General features: G+C 36.4%; 3 protein-coding genes and 1 pseudogene across 3 annotated transcripts; 1 reads left to right on the top strand and 3 right to left on the bottom strand.

Moving 5' to 3' along the window:
* Positions 1–130: 130 nt before the first annotated feature.
* On the top strand, positions 131–1,469 carry LOC113752359. Its single transcript, XM_027296476.1, has 4 exons — positions 131–145; positions 627–804; positions 941–1,140; positions 1,290–1,469. Exons 1-4 carry the CDS (start codon positions 131–133, stop codon positions 1,467–1,469), a joined length of 573 nt encoding a protein of 190 aa, XP_027152277.1.
* A 50-nt stretch (positions 1,470–1,519) lies between these two features.
* On the bottom strand, positions 1,520–4,172 carry LOC113752358 (annotated as a pseudogene).
* A 7,905-nt stretch (positions 4,173–12,077) lies between these two features.
* On the bottom strand, positions 12,078–12,852 carry LOC113754438. The gene is made up of 2 exons (XM_027298846.1): positions 12,785–12,852; positions 12,078–12,693 (listed from the first exon to the last, which is right to left on the bottom strand). The coding sequence occupies exons 1-2, from the start codon at positions 12,809–12,811 to the stop codon at positions 12,082–12,084; spliced, it is 639 nt and encodes a 212-aa protein (XP_027154647.1). The 5' UTR covers positions 12,812–12,852; the 3' UTR covers positions 12,078–12,081.
* Positions 12,853–12,890: 38 nt separating this feature from the next.
* LOC113752357 (ankycorbin-like) lies at positions 12,891–15,121 on the bottom strand. Its single transcript, XM_027296475.1, has 5 exons — positions 14,629–15,121; positions 14,219–14,407; positions 13,773–13,883; positions 12,971–13,263; positions 12,891–12,908 (listed from the first exon to the last, which is right to left on the bottom strand). Exons 1-5 carry the CDS (start codon positions 15,119–15,121, stop codon positions 12,891–12,893), a joined length of 1,104 nt encoding a protein of 367 aa, XP_027152276.1.
* Between the last annotated feature and the right edge of the window lie 171 nt (positions 15,122–15,292).

Genomic DNA, 15,292 nt, shown 5'->3' with positions numbered 1-15,292 from the left:
TCTTGAACTGATTCTTTGTAATGAAGAAGACAAACCATACCGGCCCATTGTTGGGATATCAATCTGCCAATTATCTTCAATTTCAGCATTGAAACAAGAACAAAAAACTAGAAATTCATAAAGGTACGACATGAATTGGAAAAAGGTAATCGAAAAATTGGTCTTTCAATGTCGGATTTCCATTATCTGAGAATACAGAACTATAGTACATTACATTCTACTAAAAGTTACTGAAATTTTGCAGCCAATTTTACAGGGCACATGCTTATTACTTGCAATGATTTTATAAATACAGAGTTTTCATATTCAAACCTACTTTAAGTTAAGCGATATCTAATACTGAAAAAAATGTTAATGTTGATCAAATAGATAATCTTGGATAGCTTATCCAGACGCAGTGGTGTATTAGTATTTTTTTTGGGGCTGACTGTCGCAGTGGTGATATTATTGTGGAAGTTTGGTGACCCAGGGGTTTTGTATGTGTGGGCAAGAGTTCTTTTTTTTTGGGAGGGGGGGTTTATATTTGCATCTTAATTTAGGTATAAGTATAGTTTGAGGAAGAGGAATGATGGCAATATTTAAAGTTAAACCAGTCAGTTCTTAATATCTGAAGTTTTGGTGGACAGGCCCAGCAATTATTTCAGAGGGATGCACAAACAATAACACTTGAAGCGCTAGAGAGTGTGAAAGCTGCGCTTGCAAGTAGTGAGATTGAGCACAAGGCCGAGACTAAGAAGAAAGCAGTACCTCGTAAGGCAGCAGGGCAGGCATGGGAGGATCCTACACTTGCAGATTGGCCAGAGAGTGAGTTTCATGTACTCTACTCCTTGTGTGGTTGCATTCATCATTTTTTATGACAATTTTCGCCTGTCTTAATTCCTTCACTGATCTTGTTTTTGCTAGTATTAATGCCTTCAGTATTACTGTTTGTGTTGTGCAGATGATTCTCGTTTGTTCTGTGGTGATCTTGGTAATGAGGTGAATGATGATGTTCTATCCAAAGCATTTTCAAGATTTCCATCTTTTAACATGGCCAGGGTGAGTTATTTGAACTCGTCCACTTTTTATATGTCTCAACCTTCTCTTGTTCGAATTATCGAAACTTTAATTTGTCTCCTTGTCGTGGTTGCCTTTGGTGAGGTTCTGACCTGATTTTGCATGATCCCTTAATCTGATTTCGAAGAAGTGCTTTGATCTGATGTACGAGTTTAAAACTTTGAACTTGGACAACATCTATGGTTATGTTTGTGTGAAATAAGATTAAATTTTGCTAGCATATGATTCTTTAGCTTAAGGGATGCTTGGTATCGAACACTGTTCTGGCTGATCATACTGGTGCTTCTACCATCATTTTTATAAAAGAGAGAAATTTAAGAATCTCTCATGCCTCTGAGCTCTTGAATCTGTGCACTTTTGTGTCTGCATCCACACTCGTCCCTTTTGTCGTGACAAATGCCCCTTGTAGTTAGTCAAACATAATATATATTATCTGATGTTTAAAGGAGAATGATTAATCTGCTTAGTCATACTGTCTTTTGTTCAGTGCATTACTTGACAGTGTTGGTACTGTGATCACTACTGTACAAACGAGAATCATCTGCACAACACAAACAGTAATACTGAAGGCATTAATACTAGCAAAAACAAGATCAGTGAAGGAATTAAGACAGGCGAAAATTGTCATAAAAAATGATGAATGCAACCACACAAGGAGTAGAGTACATGAAACTCACTCTCTGGCCAATCTGCAAGTGTAGGATCCTCTCATGCCTGCCCTGCTGCCTTACGAGGTACTGCTTTCTTCTTAGTCTCGGCCTTGTGCTCAATCTCACTACTTGCAAGCGCAGCTTTCACACTCTCTAGCGCTTCAAGTGTTATTGTTTGTGCATCCCTCTGAAATAATTGCTGGGCCTGTCCACCAAAACTTCAGATATTAAGAACTGACTGGTTTAACTTTAAATATTGCCATCATTCCTCTTCCTCAAACTATACTTATACCTAAATTAAGATGCAAATATAAACCCCCCCTCCCAAAAAAAAAGAACTCTTGCCCACACATACAAAACCCCTGGGTCACCAAACTTCCACAATAATATCACCACTGCGACAGTCAGCCCCAAAAAAAATACTAATACACCACTGCGTCTGGATAAGCTATCCAAGATTATCTATTTGATCAACATTAACATTTTTTTCAGTATTAGATATCGCTTAACTTAAAGTAGGTTTGAATATGAAAACTCTGTATTTATAAAATCATTGCAAGTAATAAGCATGTGCCCTGTAAAATTGGCTGCAAAATTTCAGTAACTTTTAGTAGAATGTAATGTACTATAGTTCTGTATTCTCAGATAATGGAAATCCGACATTGAAAGACCAATTTTTCGATTACCTTTTTCCAATTCATGTCGTACCTTTATGAATTTCTAGTTTTTTGTTCTTGTTTCAATGCTGAAATTGAAGATAATTGGCAGATTGATATCCCAACAATGGGCCGGTATGGTTTGTCTTCTTCATTACAAAGAATCAGTTCAAGATCCTGGGACCAAAATTTACTTTCATTTCTGGTTTGATGGGATGTTTTGCTGATCAAGTACTGCAGTAAACTGTTTTAGAGCAGCAAATTTTGACAACATGTTTCAAGTATGAAGACACATTCACTGACGAGTCTAGTATGCCTAACAAATTAATTAATTGAAGCAATCAACTTAGTAACTTGGGAAAAGAATAGTGGCTGTAGCAACTAAAATCTGTCGAATGATTAGACTCCACCTTTTGGATTGAAATGAGCACGTCTACCTCAGTGTTGTCACCGGGCAAATTTCCTTGCGTGCAAGCAGCAGCATCAGCTTCTTGTTATAAGTTTAGAACAAGATAATATAACACTTCCCAAAGTCCCAATAATTTTTCTATATATCTGGTTTAGATTTCAGGGCGTCCTAAAGCAGCATAATCTAAGGTACAGCTTCTCCCCATGCAAAGACTGAATAAAAAAAAAAGAAAAAAAGAATCTGCAGTTAGGATACAGAAATGTAGTCATGCAATAGCTACTCAAGTAATGTGTTGGCCAGTAATCCAAGAACAAACATGAAGGAGAACTCCTTCATTTCATTTCATTTCATTTCTGCAGTAACTCTCAAGTCTGCTGCTCATAATTAGCTCTTATACACATTGAAAGTTTCAAAATCATTTGCTTCCGTTTCTCTTAGGCGATGGTGTATAGAAATTGAAGGACAAGACATTCTACTGTGAAGCTGTGAGAGTATACTACTTCCACACTTCAGTTCCCACTCTACTAGTTCATAAAGAAACGAAGCCCATCAGAAGCTAGCAAAATGAATACTCAGCAAGTCTGCAATTCTGCCCACACATACAAAACCCCTGGGTGCACGCGACAAGTTTCCCCAATATTTTATTTGGCCCACCTTTGCACCCTAAAATTTGTGAAATCCCCTTCACCTTCTACATTGCCCCCCTCCCTCTTTTCTAAAAACTAAAATCTCCACCACTATCATATCAACTTAAGTAAATAATCACACCTCAACAATAAAGAAGGTCAATAATTTTAGAAGAAAAACATTAACCTAAAGTTCTTCTAATGCCTAAATTCAACTTCCTAAATCAATTTAGGAAGTTCTTCCTAAATGAATTAAGCCATATATATAAATGAACAGACCGGGTATTTTACCGAAAAATTGGACTTCCTGGTTCCTCCACTCACATAGACAACAATGGTATACATATCTCGACTCCTACCAATAATTAAAAAGATCAATAGTTTCTCATCATAGCTGCTGACAAGGGAATTCAAATGTCAGGGGAAGAGGAAAAAGAGCCGAAATCATTGCCCTAAATCTCTCCAAAAATATTCCATCCAAAATTCATATAAAAAAACAACGTGGCTTAATGATTGGATATAGAAAAGTTCGTACCTGTTGATACTGAGGGAGGGAGTACACGGTAGGGATTGTAGCGGGAGCAGGATAAACGTGGGGAACCGCAGGAGGAGGAGCAGGAAATTGCAGAATTGAAGCGGCAGCGGCAGCAGCCACATAGGTTTGCGGCTGTTGTAGGTGAAACGGAGTCGGAAAGTACGTGCCGGTAGTGTAGGTGAATTGAGACGACGCCGTTGAGGATGAAGAAGAAGCTGCAGCAGCCGATGTCGACGACATTGCGAAACCGCGAGATTTGAGAAGCGGGACCAAAAATTAGGGCTTCGTTGTTTTTGGAGAATTCAAACTCGTCCTTTTCAATGTCATGTTGTTCCATTTTCTGGTTTTGACGAACCTAAACCTGATGATGAGAGGGAAAGAGTAGGGGCGACGGGACGGCAGAGGTAGGGAGCAGAGGAGAGGAAAGTGGCCGAGAGAGGCAGAGGGCAAAAATTTAGGCAACCGAGAGAAATCAATTTAGGGCAAAAATTTATCATGGAATTACATCCCTTCAATGGGAAAGCAAGGATAGTTTGATTGCGGAGAGATTCAACAGGAAAAACTTTGTGGGAAAGCAAAATTTTGGCCAAGAGTTTTGAGAGACAGTTTGCCGAGAGAAAGACTTTGTGCGAGAGATAAAGAAGAAGCAAAATTTCACTGGGAGGCAAAATGAAGTTTCGAGACTTCACTTGTTTTGGCAAAGGAATCTTCCGCCAAAATCCAACGACGTCGTTTTGTGTTTTAATTTTTTTTGGTGTATCTCACATTTTCGTAAGTGTCATAATAGGGAGTCTAAAGGTACATTATTATTTTTATATCAAATAAAATAAAAAAAATTAGAGTATATATTATTGAGTTGATAACTAGTGTCATAATAGAAGTTTTATAATGGCACAAACCAGCAAGTGTCTTATGATATGAGGAAAGACAATGCTTTTGTTGTAGGGCTGGTTATGGTCATTTGCCATTCGTTGGAAATAATCACAAATTGGCAGACTACAATGAATTTTGAAAAATGGATAGCCTAGTTGGAAATCTGTTCAAACTATTGAATATAATTCTATAATCAGATTTATAGAAGTTTCAACACACAATCCACAAACCATTGCCAAGAAAACTCTACCTCACGCAACTATCGATACTCAATTTAGTCACGCCAGATCTTTCACTTTCTAGAAAAACTTTCAATTCCTTCTAATTGTTCATTGGTTACAGAACAAAGCAACTTAATTTTGAAATTGGATACAAAGATTGATTCGATGCATAATTGTCAATCTCAATTCAAGGTTCGAAAAAAATTGAGATAGATGTTTTTCGGTAAAAAGGTATGAATCGCTCTATTGAAGAACGCTGCTTGAAGAAGTTATGAAAGAATTGAGAACTCTAAAGGTAGTGTGGTGGTGAGAGGAAGGGAGGAGAGGAAAATGCAACCACGTAAGAGACGGTAGAGAGGGTGGCTAATGTGGACATGGAAGCAGAAAACGAGGAGAAATGGTCAACAAAGCATAAATCAATTGCACTTATCAGCTATTTAGTCCGCTAAAAGGTTTTCTGTGTGATACTTCAAATCATCTAATGGCTTCGTTAGTCCGATAAAAGTTTTCACCTACTACTTCTCCCTCACCCTCTCCCCATCCCCAATTGGTAGAAAGGGCCCTCCACTTTTTTATTCACGTTATTCTTCTTATTAAACAACCATATCTCCATGACCTACCTCAACTCAACGTGCATGCATGTCGTTATTATTCTAGTACAATTATTATATGTTTTATTTTAGAGTTGCATCAGTTTCCCCACTTCTATGTTGGTACATAAATGGAAGATAGAGGTACTAAACACTCCTTAGTTACCACGAAATGCTCCGCTCAAGTAGTAGTACTATTTTGTGGGTGGAATGAACATTTGCTTACATCGATAATCTGTACTTATGATGTACGCTTTTGAAGGGGAACGAAATTTTTAAGAACATTTTAACAAGAGCTAATTCAGTAATGTAAAAAACCATTCACCGTTTGTCATGTAAGTGCTATCATTAGAAAATACCCGATTTTATCCCCAAGGAATATTAATTTTATATTTTTAGATACTCATTTCTTGGCTTTCGCTACAAGTATGTTCAGTCTGCAGTGCCGAACTTTGGAAACCTTATAAGAAATATTAAAAAAAAAAAATTCTGTCTGTCCGAAGTCTCCAAGCGTGCAAATGGTAAAGCTCAAAAGACAAGGTAGATATACTTGATACATGAATGCACCCAATAATATAACTGCATTGTTATGAAAGAAGAAGAAAGAGGACAAAAGAATTAGAGAAAGAAAGGAAAAAGAGTCAGAGGGAATGGGGAAAGAAATGAGCTGTATATTCATTCAATCGATGCTGTACAATTCCCTTTTACAGTCCTTATATGCTACTGTTGTAGCTGTGTTTTCTAACAGAATGATAACCGCCTTGCCTCTAACTATTACGGTAACTAACTAGCTGTCAAGTAACAAATCAGTTATTGATATGCCACGTCAGCTACTAAATGATACAATACATCTCTGCTTGATTATTGTGATCAATTGTTCTGATGATCGTTTTGATGATTATAACAATACCCGCCCCTTAAAGAATCCTAGTCACTAGGATTGAGCAGAAATTTTGGAAACTGTGAGTTGATGACAGTGACATCCTCCCAAGTAGCATCCTCTTTGCTCAAATTAAGCCACTTGACTAGTACCTGCACCACCTTTTGTCTTTCTCTGGTGATAGTGGGTATTTGGTTCATCCGTCGGTGTCACCGTCCCAACGAAGGGTGATTGGCCGTGTCACAAAGTTTTCTAGGCAGTCCCTTCCACTTCGGTACTTAGGCTTTCCTTTGTATTTTGGAAGGTGTAACACATCATATTTCGGGGAAGTGAGCCAATCTATTCTGGGTAGAGTGTTGTCTTGGAAATCAAAGTTTCTCTCTTCGTGTGGGGAGATAATTCTGATTAAACACGTTCTTTCGTCTATTCCAGTGCGCTTTATTATCAGCTGATGTGTTACCTAGCTTTGTGTTTAAAATTATAGAAAAAGTTTGCTCAAACTTCTTGTAGGGGTCAATGGCTGAGGAATCGAAGCTTCATTGGATTTGTTGATCTCAGTTGTGTTATTCGGTTGAGGAGGGAGGAGTGGGTTTTCAGAGGCTTAGGGACGTATACAGGGATTTCTCTTGTAAATTATGGTGGAGTTTTTGGACAGGTTCTTCTCTTTGGGCGTCTTATATGCGAGCAGAATATTGTAGGGATGTTCATCCTTGTCAAGTGAACTTGAGCCTGTATGCTACGGCAATTTGGAGACAAATTTGGAATGTTAGCCGGTAAGTGGAGCTGTCGGTGTTACTGCAGGTCCATGAGGGGTCTTGTCATTTCTGGTATGACAACTGGTTGGGTAGTGGTGCTTTATTTCTCAGAGCACCAGTTATTCCGAATCTTTGCTTTAGGGATTTTATCACAAGTGAGAAGTGGGATGTACAGTTGCTATCTCAAGCTCTGCGGAAGGATATTATTCCTTCCATCTTACAACAACTGGTTCCTGAAGGAGGACGTGTAGAAGAGGTCATTTGGATGCCAACATCTGAAAAATTCTCGCTATCATCGGCTTTTCGTGAAGTACGGTCAAGCCCACAATACTTCCGCTGTTCTTTCATAGGTATGGAATCCTCAAATTCCACTCAAAGTGTCCTTTTTTATTTACGGATATTGATGGGGAGGTTGCCTGTGGCAGATACTCTATGTAAGCTTGGCTTTCAATTGCCTTGGAAATGTTTTTGCTGTCTAAATGCGTCTTGTGTATCTATTGAGCATGTATTTTCTATGGGGCATATTGTGATGGAGATCTTGAGTTATTTTGGAGGTATGTGTGGCGTAACTTGTACAGGTTCTCTATTGTGAGCTCGCACAGATGCTTGGTGGTTTTTTTCACAAAAATCCAAAAAAAAAGGCGGTTTATTTTTACAGTTCTTCCAAGTTTCATCTACTAGCATGTTTGGAAGGCTAGGAATAAAGCGGTACTTGAAGGGGTACAGATGCATTCTGCAGCTATTTGTCAAGCCATCTTTATGGAAGTTAAAGCCATTTCTGAGATTCATTTTAAGGAAAAAATTGGGGTACAAACGTTTCATTAGTTATACGATTGGTCTTCTCAACCAGCACATGTAGTTGGCTTCAAATTTGTTCGTTGGAAGGCGAAGAAGGCTGGGGTATTGACGCTTAATACGAATAGGTGTTCTAAGGGCAACTCAGGAGTAAGTGGTGTTGGTGGGATCCTACGTGACTCATCTGGGCTCCTTCTAGTTGCTTTTTCGACTTTCTTTGGGGAAACCTCTAGCTTACGTGCAGAGACCTTGGCCCTTTTGATTGGTCTTCGAGTGTGTGTCCAGAGGGGGTTTGACAATATATGTGTTCAGTCAGATTCGTTGGTCTTAGTTGGGATTCTCCGGCGGCGCTTTCAATGTCTTTGGCATATTCAAAGGGAGGTTTGGCAGGTTTGGCAATTGGTGGGGGATTCTTCTTGTTTTTCCCATTGTTATAAGGAGGGAGTTTTTGGCTAAAATAATCTACTTTTCAAAAAATAATGCCAAAGTAATGCTCTGTTAGTTTTTATTCCCTTATTAATCTAGTTATTGCCATGTAGACTCCCCATCAAAGGAAAAAAATAACTTGTAAATCTTTTGTTTATATATGACAGAGTTTTTCTTTATTTAGTGCCTTAAGGACATTCCGTAAACAAATAAAAAAAGGAAAGTGGATCCATAATTAGTGTTTTAAAATTGTTGATCAGCCTCCAAATTGCAATGATTTTGCTGAAGAACTTTTTTTTTTCTGCCATTATTCCTCCCTAGCTTTGTTCTTGATTATTATATCACAAGTTCCTTTTTTTTTTCTTGTTACTTGCAATTTTATATATGGTAGTCTCCTAATTTTGTAAATTTTAAGAAGTTTGCAAAAACTCAAATTGTTTGAAGTACGAGTAAACATTTCAAGATAAATAATAATCATAGTTTACGTGAACTATAAAAATTCCACTATAAGGGGAAAGAAAATTTGAAAAAAATTCTCTTGCATTTTTTGACTTATCAAAAGAGAATACATTAATTCCAAAAAAATAGGAGAGAGAAAATATAACTAGGTCAGTGTTAGTATCAAAATTAACACGCTATATGAGCCAATCTAATGTGAGAAACACTAATTAACTCAATAATAGATAGAGAAATAATTTTATTTATCTTTAAAATTGTACATAAGTAGCAAAATTTGAACTATTGAAAAGTTATTAAAAATCTATTGATGTGGATTGTACCTCTTAATATAAGATGGAAATGTGAATACTTTTCATACTCAAAGTCCGCATGGCAACAAGTAGGTTAACAAGGAAATATATTTTGAAAGTGCATTAGTTTGGGAATAGTTTTAAAGAATGAGGTTATTGTGGAAATAAACTCTATAAGGAGGCCAATAAAGTTGCAGACACATTGTCTAATGTGGGAGTTGCCCATCCCGAACAGCATATTAGGATTTATGAACATATACGTATGCTACCAACTTTGGCTTCAAGGGAAACTCGACTCGATGACCAGGAATGCCTTTGATTAGGAAGCTGAAGATTGTCTATGTTATGATTTTGGATCATTATCATGTCGATACTTGAGATAAGGCCTCGTCCCCTCGTGTAACTCAAGTTTTTAATAATAAATAAAATATGGGCTGGCATCCATCCCTGTGTATGGGGTTAGCCAAAAAAAAAAATCTTAGTTTTTCAATTATATCCAATAATTTTACTAGAAAATCCATCATAGATTTTATTTTCACTTGGAAAAAGACATATCTCAACCCCAACTGATAAATGAGCTTGTGAAGGCAGGGGGGGTAGGAAAGTAGATGCATAGTACAAAAATCGAAATGATAAAGATCTAAAAATTCAATTTATGGTGTATTCTAATGCCCCTTTTAAAATTTTAGTAGCTTTTGCAAATTAGATTTGCTTCTCATATGCGTACTTGATGTGTGCACATATATTTTCTTCTCAACAACATTATTTTGAACTATAAAAAAAAGTACAATTTTATAATTTAAGGGTAATCACAACGCCTTTGGTAAAACATGATAATATTAACAATTGTTATAAAGTTCAATCCAAATTTAATCAATAAAAGCTCAAAAAAGGTTCTAATAGTTTTAGGTCAAAGAGTTCAATTTGAATAATGTTTGCAACCAAAATTGGTTAAAGAAATTGAAAAGCATGCATAAATTATACTATGAGGTAGATAATCAAAATTTCACAACTAATTTTAATAGCTACAAATATATTATATTTGGATTATTATACTCACGTGATTATGTTGTGAGTTAGATAATAAAAACTTCACAACAAATTTTAGTAGCTACAAAAATATTATATTTGGGTTATCATGCTCACGTGCAAAGCACGTGCAGTATTTTCCTTTATGCACGTGAATATATTTTTCCAAGAAAAAAAAACCTTTAATATATTAAATTTTTGTGTAAAACTGTGATTATTGGCATAATATAAATTAAGATACTATATAATGAACAAAATTAAGCAATTGGTAATTGTACAAAATGTTTATTGTATACAAAAACAATTAAAATTTTATTATGCATTTTACAGTTATAAAAACTCTGAAGTTGGAAGATTATCATATTTAAACTAAGTTCTTGGTATAATATTGACTAAGAAACCATATAATAAACAAAATTAAGCAATTGCTAGTTGTAAAAAATGTTTATTTTATACAAAGCAATTAGAAGTTTATTGAACTCTAAAGATGGAAGATTATTATATCTAAACTAGGTTGTTGCATATTTTACTTGGATTGTGACAATAAGAAGAGGAAATTTTCTATGTTCTATCAAACCAGTGTATACAACAAAACCTGACCAAAATACATACTAAAACATTATGATTTGGATACAACAAATTTTTATCAATTTCAGTAGTTATGAACCTTTTTTGTTATATTTTTTATAATTATCGATAATTTTTTTGAAGTTTTCTTAGTCAGTATGACATAATATAGTGAATTTAATCATCAATTTAACCTTTTGTTTTCTCATTAATTGTTTATAACCTTTTGTCTTCTGATTAATTGCGATTTTCTTCTTAACCAATATGTATATAAAGTAGTTAGCTTTAATTATCATGCATAAGAATATCATAATTGAAGATAATTTTAACACATACAATAATTGGAGATGAGGAAAATGATTTGTGAATATAGTTGTAAGTGGGTAGTTTTAATTTTAATTACCAACATTTTTTAGATGTAATTTATTAAAACTTTTCATTTTTCTTATTAGTGTCATGATTAAAATGCAATAATTCTAATTAAAAGACATGAGCATAATTTAGGCATAACAAAAACTAAGATCAAAATATGCTTACACTTACACTCTCTATTGCTTTTTATATAGTGATGATTAAATATCCACTTTAAATAAAATCACAGGAAATTATATGGATATTTTAAAATATTAGAGAGTCGTGTAATAATGTGCAAACACTTCAAAGTCACGGGAGGTTACTAGTGATTTATTCTTTTTCTTTTTTTTTTTGCTTGCATTTTGCGGTTGACTTTGCAATGCAGTTGATGCAAGTTACATCAATAGAAAGGAGCTGAGCTTTCCTGTTTGCGTCTATTTTTCTTTTTGTAAAATTATTTAAAGAAAGTGATTTGTCAAATATTTTAAAAGGAAAATTCGTTCTTTAAAGGCTTTGAGAACTGCTGCACAAATTGATTATCAAATTTAGAATAACTTAAGACTAATCTTTAAAACGTATTGCCCTTTGACAGATGCAAAGGCATTGGCTTCCCAAGAACTTTTAGTCGAATTTATAAGATCTTGAGTTTTTTTTTTCCGTTAGTAAGATCTTGAGTGAGCCAATTTATTGCTAATTGGTTTTCAAGATGACTATCAAAATTCATTATGGTGGTATTCGAGTTGGATTTCAACTTTTATTCATGAACATGTTTTTATTGTTACATTCTTCACTCGGTTTTTTCCCTATAGGAAATTCACCTAAATCAATAGATGACAAGCAAAAGTTTTCACAAACTTGCTCAAACTTTTTCAGTCCGCACGAAATTGACATGAATAAGCAAGGGCAGTGCTTAAGATTCTTGCCCTCTATAAGAAAGTGAATATCGAATTAGGTAATACACATAGTCGAACATCCGATATGATGTTTCCATGAGCACAAGGGCCACCAGACCATAGATAAAGAAGAACACCACAAGGGGTCTGAAGTCAGTGATCACAACTTTCTGTACTATTAATGCTTGGCAACATGCTACGATTGTGAAGACCGCGGAGTAGAAGATGGCAATCATGTCCATCACATAGTAGCAGGGCAGGGAAACATAAAAATCCTCAGTTTCAAATCGCAAAAAGAAAATCACAAGCAGAGTCCCCATGGTGAACAGAGAGGAGAACAGCCCTCCTGCTAAGTAGAACATCAACAAGCCGAATTCCCAGCGCCGGTTCTTGAGAAAAATGGGCTCTCCAGTCATTTGATCGAAACCTCCAGGTACAGTAAAAATTGCAGCAAAGTTTATGGTACCAATGAGGGCAGACACAATCAACACAGTGTTGGCCAATTCTCTCACAGTTCTCTCAGCCTTTTCGCGTAGGCTTGCATGTTTCGTCTCGAATACTTGTTTTGCTGTCTTCCCATCAGAATTTTGTAGTTGCCAAAGATATGGATAAGAGTCATATTGAACCCGCTATGGAGCCAAAGATCAATCATAAGTTGCAAATAGTCCGGAAAAGTTATACAACAAGCAATGCAATACTGGTATTAATTTAATTTGGTACCTTAAACCAGAGAACTTCCCACATCATTTGCGGAACAACACCAGGGGGTGTGCTGTGAAGGGATTCCAGGTGTGCTGCGAGATGTATAATGCTATTTCCATCGTGATCAATAGCACTTAGCATCCTGTCCATGTTAGTACCATTAGTCATCAAGTAGTCATACAAGAACCATTTTTTCTCCTCCACTGCAATTTGCAGTATATTCCTTCCTGTTCCATCGAAGGTATACGCAGCTTCAGGGTAGACACTGAGGATTTCCTGAACTAACTCAATGATGCCCAGCCTCGTTGCTTGTATTAGTGGATCTGGCAACCTATTTTTCTTTTCTGATGATATCCCGAACTGGCTGCCTTCAAGATCTTTGTCCTCTGTATGCACATAGTGGCTCCAATCTTCTCTTCTGATTAACCTTTCTGCAAGCATTACTGCAGCTGCATGGCTTTGCCTTGCATCATCAATTTCTTTAAGCCAAGGAAAACCTAGAGGGCAAATACATTAAATTGGATAAACCATTAATGAGTAACTCCAATGTGGGCGGATTTCGTCAGAGAGATGCAGAAATAGTACTTCAAGACCCATTACGTGTCCTAGGCTTTTTGTTCTTCTTAGCAACTGTTCTTTTGGCACAAATCTTCTGGGTTTTTTCAAAAAGAAATTGGCCGAAATGAATTTCTAGACTTGCGATTGCTTATTTATATTTATTCTACGACATGCCGATGAATAAAAGATATGTGAAGTAAAAGGAAATTGAACAGAGCTTGCAGGCCAAGCTTCATAGCACTTGAAAACAAAATTCTTACTTGTTTAGGCATGAAAAAGAAACTAATTTAGTCAAAGGAAATAAGACGTTCTTGTAACTACTAAGGTAGGCTACACAAGACTATGCTTCAACTCTCAAAAGAAGAATTTGGGAAAACAAAATTTTGTCAACATATTCTATCTTCACTAGCATGAGTGCATATGAAGTAGATACAAGATGATGCTTTACCCAAGATATAATTGGCAGAAGAAGATCTGTTCAATTTATGAATGAAAGCTGAATTGCTTGGTTCTTCTGCACTATTCACAGGTGGCAATTCCTTGTACAAGACCGGAATACCTGCCAGCAACACAACGAACTGATAGTATGACTCTTTCAAAATTTTGAGGGCATTTAAAGCCTGCTTCCTCGAAAAAACCAGCAAGCAGATAAATTGGTAGTTCAAATTGCTTCTCCATAGATCCCAAAATCATTAAACACTAAATTAGATGATTTTTAACAAGGTTTCCCAATGTCAGGGATAAGATCTTCATTGACTTCAAAACCACATCACATTCAGCCTATGATTATTGGCAATTTGCCTACTGAAGTACTTAAAAGATATTCGAATGTCTCCTAAGACTGGGAAAAGTCTTATGTTGCAACTTGCATGTGGGTAATGATACAGCACTTACAAGAATAGATTACAGTTCGGAGTATATGCAGAGGAATGAGGGACTTCCTCCCAAGATCTTTGAGAGTGTAGGCAGAACCACTCCTGAAGGACTCTGGTTTTGCAGCCAAAAGATGTAAAGCAGTTTTTCCTTTTTCATTACGTTTGCCAGCAAGATCAGGATACGACTCCAATATGCCAATTGCCAAACCTGTTTGATACAATAGAGCGAAACATGTAGGAAGCAGTAAACTTGAAAAGGACTAGCATTTAATGCAACAACATCCCCCATCATATTCCACCAGCATAGACCTCGACAAAAGATAAGATAGCATAATCTGATAAACTGAACGAACATAGAGTTCAAATTCAGCAACAAACTTGACAGCTTTTGCAGAGACAACCAAAATTTTACTTCATAGAGAAGCTTACTGTAACATCCTCCAATTACAGCAGCATGAAGGATTGTGCATCCATCATTCCTCCTCATCATGCAATCACCGATGTACTTTTCCAGAAGTGAGAAAACTTCCTTTTTCCCACATGCAGCAGCCACAAAAAGAGGGGTTTCACCCAGTTTGTTGCTCTCAGACGCCAAATCCTTTTCGGTCCTTAACATGATCTCTACAACATCCCTGTGGCCAAATCTTGCAGCTTCATGCAATGCAGTGTCGCCGTTGACATTCTTTGCCTTCAGATTTTCGCTGGTCACAAGACCGTCTTGGAGAAGTAATCTGAAAGCAGCCACATTTCCGTAAATGGCCAGAAAATGGAGAACAGTATCACCACATTTATCAAGTGGTTTCACACCTTCTTCCCTCCAGAAACTGCGAAAGGTTTCTACTGACTGTTTTTTTCCCTCTAAGACTGCTCTGTAGGCGGCAGATCGGTTGCTCCAATCCTCGTTGATTCTTGAGCTTGCCATTTTGGATAGTTACAGAAAAAAATTCTTCAAGGTTTGAGAATGCTGTGTCAAGTGAATCATCCATATACAGCATCAGCATTTCGTATATGCAAAATGCCAAAGTGGTAATGTACCACTCAACAAAAGAAAAAGCTTGGAGAACATAAAAAAACAATAAAAGATTTTGGAGAA

Source organism: Coffea eugenioides, chromosome 11 (genome assembly GCF_003713205.1).
Source record: "Coffea eugenioides isolate CCC68of chromosome 11, Ceug_1.0, whole genome shotgun sequence".
Classification (NCBI taxonomy): domain Eukaryota; kingdom Viridiplantae; phylum Streptophyta; class Magnoliopsida; order Gentianales; family Rubiaceae; genus Coffea; species Coffea eugenioides.
The sequence above is the reverse complement of the archived record's forward strand: the minus strand, read 5'-3'. Positions and strand labels throughout refer to the sequence as shown.

Excerpts from the sequence above, each read along its gene's own strand:
- LOC113752359 (XM_027296476.1), top strand. Across the intron at positions 805-940 it reads ACTTGCAGATTGGCCAGAGA|ATGATTCTCGTTTGTTCTGT; the intron begins GTGAGTTTCATG and ends TGTGTTGTGCAG. Across the intron at positions 1,141-1,289 it reads TCGTGGTTGCCTTTGGTGAG|CTTAAGGGATGCTTGGTATC; the intron begins GTTCTGACCTGA and ends ATGATTCTTTAG.
- LOC113754438 (XM_027298846.1), bottom strand. The coding sequence starts at position 12,811 with ATGATGTGGGAAGTTCTCTGGTTTAAG. Across the intron at positions 12,694-12,784 it reads GGGAAGTTCTCTGGTTTAAG|CGGGTTCAATATGACTCTTA; the intron begins GTACCAAATTAA and ends TTGGCTCCATAG.
- LOC113752357 (XM_027296475.1), bottom strand. The coding sequence starts at position 15,121 with ATGGCAAGCTCAAGAATCAACGAGGATTGGAGCAACCGATCTGCCGCC. Across the intron at positions 14,408-14,628 it reads TGTAATTGGAGGATGTTACA|GTTTGGCAATTGGCATATTG; the intron begins GTAAGCTTCTCT and ends TGTATCAAACAG. Across the intron at positions 13,884-14,218 it reads CCGAACTGTAATCTATTCTT|GTATTCCGGTCTTGTACAAG; the intron begins GTAAGTGCTGTA and ends TGTTGCTGGCAG.